The sequence below is a fragment of the Metopolophium dirhodum genome, chromosome 6 (assembly GCF_019925205.1).
Source record: "Metopolophium dirhodum isolate CAU chromosome 6, ASM1992520v1, whole genome shotgun sequence".
In the NCBI taxonomy this organism is placed as follows: domain Eukaryota; kingdom Metazoa; phylum Arthropoda; class Insecta; order Hemiptera; family Aphididae; genus Metopolophium; species Metopolophium dirhodum.
The window spans coordinates 29,301,886-29,309,313 of NC_083565.1; the positions used below are offsets into that span (position 1 = coordinate 29,301,886).

Genomic DNA, 7,428 nt, shown 5'->3' on the forward strand with positions numbered 1-7,428 from the left:
GTTATACAACGTTTATTTACATATATTTATCATAAATTTTTATAATTTTTATATTTTATTATATTTCATTACATAACTCGGAGTTTTGATTTAATTTTGATAAATTCGAGTTATATATCTCGAATAACACGTATCTTGAAGTGTATTTTTATCCCCCTTCAACTTCGAGTTATCGCGACTCGACTGTATTTTCCAATAATATAGCTTACTGAGTGACATTACAGTATGAACACCTATTATACAAATTGAAGAGAAGAAGTTTATCTAGGTTTGTATTGGAGTCGATTTTCAATATTTTATTTTCAATGTCCAATATTTAACTCTAAAACATGTGATATTTTATTTTTTCAATTTGAACTGTTGAGTTTAGTAATTAAAATATCGAAAATTGATTTTCATACAGACATAGATTAACTTTTCATCTACAATATTGATAATGGGTGTATTTACTGTCAAACCGCTCAATAAACCATTATATTATTGGAAAATATACAAAAATAAATGTTCATAGGATTTTTTAATACTATTCAATATTCATACCCCTTAATAAAATATTAAAGATTTTACCTACCGTTCCACATGACCAAGTTAAAAAAATATATAGGTTGTTAGTACCTACTAATATAATTAATTCATAGGTATAGTATATAGTAAGTCAGTTTTACATTATTAATAAGAGGTGAACCTATAATATAGGACAAGCCTATAATTACATAACATTAAATATCGTACATTTATGTTTTTTGCATATCGACATTTAGTTTATAAGCACCGCACCAGCGTTTAATAAACAAGAAAGTAAAAAACAATCACACTCAGTATGCCAATGACTACACGTGTACACGACATGGCGGACATAGTTGGGATGTTTTTACAAAGGTTGGGGTGCAGTGACGACGGCGATGGTCATGGAACGAGGCGTGCTGTATTTTTTACGTACTGCGAGTTAGCCGTAACACTTTTCTTCGCCGTTTTGACGTACCTGTCGTTAGTCTACTCGACGGGAGATCATCAGCTGTCCATTCGCATGTACGGCCTCTTGTGCTTTGTCATCGAAATCTACATTTTTGCTTATACAGCCGTCAGGGTTTACCATCAGTCCGATCATCGCGATATGTACCAGCGTTCACGGAAAGTGGGAATTCCGGAAAACTATAGACGGAAAATCGCGATGGTGATCAAATACCACCTCGTCATGTCGAACGTGGTCTTGGCAATTCCCATGTTGTGCACGATTTCGTCGGATGGGTTGTGGATGGGCGACCCGTTCACGTTCCCCTTCATGGACGTGTTGCCGATAAAAACGACAAACGTCACTGTCTACGTGTGCAAATATATCGTATACACTTTTCTCCTGTACTTTGCACACTTGGAATTGTGTTTCCTGAATGTGACGTTCATGTATTCCACGGGCGTCGTGAAGAGACATTTTCAGATACTCGACGAACAGGTCGAAGAAGCGATGGTAACCGAGGACGAACAGAAATTAAAGATCGCGATCATTCACCATCAACAGGTGTTGAAGTGAGTAGTTGCGTTCAATGCACTGTACCTACGTCTGTACCTATAGTTTACTCTTGGTGCGACATTAAATTTAAAAATTTTAACGAAAAAAATATTTAAAATATGAAATAAGGTTTCCTGTTTGGCCACTTAATATCTAATCTTGAACTAAATTGATTCCCAAAGACATACTAGACATTTTCGGACGTACTTTATATTAATTTAATTAATTGTTTACTTTATTATCATTGAACACCTTTATTAAACCATTGACCTCATTAATTTATGATAATTAATTATTATAATATCATGATTTATGCAATTTAACGAACAAAGGGGATGTGAAGGCATAGGTTAGGTTAACCTTAGGGAAAAGGCTTGAATGTATAGGATTCAACACGAACACCATATAATTAGTATTAACTTAAGTCCAGGGGTAGTTTACTATTCTATGTTGATAGCCTATAGGTAGCGTTCCACATGCCCACATTTTAGCATTTCAGTAAAAATTTAAAATAATTACATAATAATTTTATGATGACTAATTTCTTTCCAATGTAATTAAATACTATGCCTAGTAATATATGTTTTTTAAATATTACCATTACAAAAACTACAAAAACAGGGCCGGCTCAAGTGAAAATAGTGAACTAGGCAAAATCAAATTTTGCCGCCCCTAATAATTTAATATTATCAGTATTTTGAAAATGCAGCCCTTTTACTAAAGTGCTGCTTAAGTGCCGCCCTAGACGTGGGCCTATGTCACCTACCCCTTGAGCCAGGCCTATATGCTACCTTAGAACCAATTCCTAATTAGTAATATATTACGCCACTGTAATGAATTAATCTATAATAATACTATAACCAAAATGCATAGATATCATTTAAATAACATAGACCACATACACTGAAGCATAAATTAGTAAGAGACAAAATCAAGAAAATTGATTATTACTTCCAATATTAATACTATAAAGCTACTTACCGTATTTTTTAGGTTTTTCAAAGATATGAAGACAGTTTATGAAAAACCATTATTATTAACAATAGAAGGTTTTGCATTATATATTGGCTTATGTTGTTGTGTAATAATTCAAGTCATACAGGTGTGTTGTAGTAATAATATATTATATATATGATTAATTGTATTATTAGTTAAAAAATATTTTTAATTACGTGGTTGTAACAATTAAACAATTTCAACCATTTAATATTCTTTAGAATTTTGTAAAAAGTATTATGTAGAATTTTAATATTGACGTATTGTTCCACATCAAAAAAATAAACCAAAAATTAATATTTTAGTTTTAAAAGAATATAATATACTATATTATTTTAGATTCTGAGCGGAGCGAGGAAGCTAGTGGTTTTACAATGGGGTTTATTTTTAATTTTTTTTATCCTGTATACACAATTTCTACCAGAATGAGTGCTTCGATTTCAACATATAGTATCTTATCGTTCAGCAAATTGGATCAAGATGCTACTTTCGATTTTCTCAATAGTTATTTAATGCCACCGGAAAAACTACCGACAAATTACGAAAACCGCTAAAAATGGGATTTTAATTTCTAACGCTTTGTTTATCGCCAGAGCAACGAATAAAAAATAATAATAATATTATAACATTAATTCAACTAACACGCTATAAAAATTAATAATAACAATATAAAAAATCCAGACTGACAAACCGTCTCCGCTCAGAATCGTTTTTCTTATACAACGATATTATATCATTGAATTCAAGTTTAATACAATCCATTATACACTGACCTACTTGTAACCTACTGTACAGCAGAGCGACATCAACTTACCTGCTTTTTAATGCACGACCATATAACAGCAATTAATTATAATATGGATTTTAAGTTATTAACTATACTTGTATTATTTTTAGGGTTTTGTTGATCAAATAATATTGGGATTATGTATAGCTAGTTGTGTGGCGGGTTTCATGGTAATTTTAATTTATTGCATGTGTGCAAGCAATATGTATGATTTAGTAAGTATTTATCATATATTAATATGTGTTATACACAGTGTCGGCCTGACATACCAAAGGCCCATGGATCAGTTTTTTTAAGGGGCCCTCAAAAATGTACACTGTATTTTGTTGAAACAACATATTAAGATACTTCTTTAAATATAGGTACTTTACATTTTTACCAATATGGATCATAATATATAATATATATCATAATCATGATTCATGAATTAACTTAAATATAAAAGTAATTTTACGACTTATTATTTTTGAAATAGGTACCTACCTAGTAAGAATATTTTGAATAATAAAACACAATTTTTAAATAAGTAATTTTTTTAAATTCATTAGATGAATATGCTATCGTCTCCATCAATTTTTGATAGTTAATTTCTATCAGTTATTTTCTGTATACCTACTAAAGACTGCAATTACCTACCGAATACATTAACTTTGATTTTAAATTTTTTTATATTTAAATTAGTTATAATTTTGCAAGATTGCAATAAACATATTTTAATTGTTTCAAATTTTTATATTATAATTTTTTTTAACTGTGCAAATATTAATTGCACTAAATCATCCTTTAGGTATATTCATGTCTTAAAGACTGTGAATTTGAAAAATTCTATTGTTATTATTAAAATGACAGTGTATATTTTAGTCTAAAAAAACAAGAAATTCTTATTCACTGCATACACAATATTCAAAATAAATCCCAAAAAGTCTTAATCAACATATTTAAAACTTACTTTTCGTACTATTCTCAGCAATCTTAACACGCTGCACTTGTTCCAGTGTAGGAAAACTTAATTTTTTTTTGATGTGGGGATGATTGGATCACTAATAATGCTTTTTTATTTCTTTCTGCCTTTTTTGCGGCCCCAGATTTATATATACGTTTCATGTTCATAAATTAATTGCACAAATTCACGGTAAATAAATTAACAATAGACAACAGTATAACATCAAATATATCGCATAACAAATAACAATTAACAATAATCGACAGCACGCGAATACAGCAGTGAGCAGTCTGATTAATAAAATAACAAATCAATAATCATAGCTGTGTACGTATTATCTCTATTATCCTAGTTATATTAGTCGACAATATTCTTATAAATAACTATAGTCGATACTCGATGGGATGCGAGAAAAACATTATATAATATTCATAAATAATAGCATTATAATACAATATTAACGCAAAGCCGACACGATGGAAATCATTCGTTTAAAAATAAACTATGAAACTATTGAAACATTTTAAGGTACAAAACAATCAATAATAATTATTATTAATTACACAGAAATTAAATTACGAAAACTAAAATTATATTTCTATTATTCTATTCGAAAATTTCAATTTAGGAGACATATCCGTAAGCTATTTAAGAATAATATTATGTAAGTCACTTTCAAAAGTAAATGTCATACCTTCATCATTATTATATATTTAAATATTATACATTTATACAGATATTATAGACGTATAGTATTGTAAATTAATACATAAATACATAATACATTTTTTTCTGTGCAATATTTGCATGATTGCTGAATCCAACAGCGGGGCACTGGGGCCCCTGCAGGTCGGGCAAGCGTGGTCCTCGTGGTCTCGTCCAAGTCCATCGTTTTTAAAAATAAAGATAAAACCTAACTTAACTTGCAGTAGTGCAATTAATCCAAAAAAAACCTCCTCTAAACTTATTACTAGACAATTTCATTGTACTATTATTCATCATATTATAGGCCATAGGGAAATGCTGGACAAAATTGACGACACTAACAAAAAAAAAAAAGGAGGGGCCCCGGCCGCATTCGCGGCCCAGCGGCCATGGCCAGGCCGACACTGGTTATACACTTAATGTATATAATGTGGTTATATTTATAATTGCATTATTTACAGCATGGTAATGCACACGTCAAACACAAATTTTCTCAAAAACTTTTAATGTTTTTGGAAATATTTTTTTTTTGAAAATCTAAGTCACGACCCATACAAAATACATTTTGAAAAATAAATAATGTTTTTAGACAATATTGCATCGTTATCATTTTTTATTGACATACAACAATAGAAGATAACTTCAAATTGTATTATTAAAAAAAAAAAATAACTCCATGAACGTTAGTTAATGTTTAGTACCTAAACATTATAGGTACGTCAAAACTTGTTAATATAATGGCTGTTTGCACTTTGCTGTGTACCTATGTATATTTTTACCTAATATGTTTTAACAGCAAAATGGTATATTGAACTCACTTTTTGAACACCGATCATATTATTCTCGAAACAAATCATTTAAAAGTATTATTTTCATAATGATGACAAGAGCAACAATACGATTCGAATTTAATGTTTATTCACTTTTCATCGTAAACTTGAATCTACTTGTCAGAGTAAGCAGTGTTATTGTTTATCTATTATAAATAATTTATGTGGCTCCAAAATTTATTTGGATTACTTAAAATATAAATTATTATAAATTATAATTGGCATACATTTGTATTTATATCAGATCTTAAGACTTACATATACGGTGCTGAATGTTTAATTAACTACAATCAATCTCAAATTTAATGAAACTGCAATATGAAAGCAAATTATATCTTTATTAATCATGATTTGTGAATACCTATTAAGTATGATAAATAGTTTATTATTTTTGATTCTTTTAAATATTTTAAAAGTTTGTTTTTAAATCAAATTGTATTCGTATGTTATATAAAAAAAATGTTATTGATAATTTTATTTATGACAGATCTTAAAATGTCTCACATATGCTGTGTTTACACCGTACTGCCATCCTCTTTCAATAATATTTCACCACTCATCATGCAAATGCAATATTATTGACTTTTTTACACCACGGCAAATTTTAAATGTGAACACCTGGGCTAGGGTTTGTATGCAACAGCATGTTTTTTTTCCTACGTCCAAGTGGAGTTATAGTGAGTGATTTCCACGATTTATATTATTAGAATGGTACTATTTTTCATGTATTTTGAATACATTTAGATTAATGCATATTATTTAGTACGATCGTATTCATTGTATTTAAATGATTTTATTAATTGTATTGAAATAATTAAACTGATCAAAGTATATAACTTGGTTTTTTTGTCAAACATAAATTTTATTTTAATAGATAAAATCCTATGGTACAATATGCCATAATAGATTAGGTATGAATAATTTGACGGAGAAAGATAAACATTAAACACAGTTCATAAAAATATGTATAGGTATCAATATAAAATCCAAGATAAGATATTATTTGTTGGGTATATTACACGCAATCCTAATATTTTCTACGTCGTACAAACCGTCCAGATGTCCGTGCATTACCATTTATTAGACTGTTTTTCTGTGTGATTTAGTAAAATGATTGTGATTTTTATATTAAAAATGCCGAAAGTCAAAAATGAAAGTGCCAAATTACGAACATTTGTTGTAGAATTGTTGAAAAAAATATGTGGTCGTAGCATGTAGCACACGCACTTTCACTGTTGAAATTGAATTATAAATTTTATTTCTAAAATAATAATTAATAAATATATGAATACTAGCTGATCCCGTGCACTTCGTTACCCGTTAAATTTACAAACTGTATACAACTCAAACTTTGTTCAATGTGTTATTTTATATTCGTTGTATGATGTTCTAGATTTATCTTAACTTTTCTGTTGCCCGGAATAAAAATTCTGATTAGTATATTATCAGGTGGGCTATCTACCTGCGGTAGATCGCGCGGACCCCGTGCTGTTTGTACGTAAGTGTATGATTTAACTCTAAAGTACCAAGTTATACCAAGTTTGTCGTTTTTACTTAATTCCACCTACGGTAGATTAATATAATCAATTTATACAAAATCCTAACCTAACCTTACCTTACTAAAATCCGATGAATAAAAAAAACCAAATTTAACCCTTTT

At 29.3% G+C, this 7,428-nt stretch overlaps 1 protein-coding gene across 1 annotated transcript; it reads left to right on the top strand.

The window, feature by feature from the left end:
• The first annotated feature begins 847 nt into the window (after window positions 1-847).
• Window positions 848-6,048, top strand: LOC132946036 (uncharacterized). The gene is made up of 5 exons (XM_061015857.1): window positions 848-1,524; window positions 2,501-2,609; window positions 3,401-3,505; window positions 5,735-5,893; window positions 6,013-6,048. The coding sequence occupies exons 1-5, from the start codon at window positions 848-850 to the stop codon at window positions 6,046-6,048; spliced, it is 1,086 nt and encodes a 361-aa protein (XP_060871840.1).
• Window positions 6,049-7,428: the final 1,380 nt, after the last annotated feature.

Bases quoted from the DNA above. Each gene is read 5' to 3' on its own strand.
- LOC132946036 (XM_061015857.1), top strand. From the start codon at position 848: ATGGCGGACATAGTTGGGATGTTTTTACAAAGGTTGGGGTGCAGTGAC. The intron at 2,610-3,400 runs GTGTGTTGTAGT...TATTATTTTTAG, and splicing joins TAATAATTCAAGTCATACAG to GGTTTTGTTGATCAAATAAT. The intron at 5,894-6,012 runs GTAAGCAGTGTT...TATTTATATCAG, and splicing joins ACTTGAATCTACTTGTCAGA to ATCTTAAGACTTACATATAC.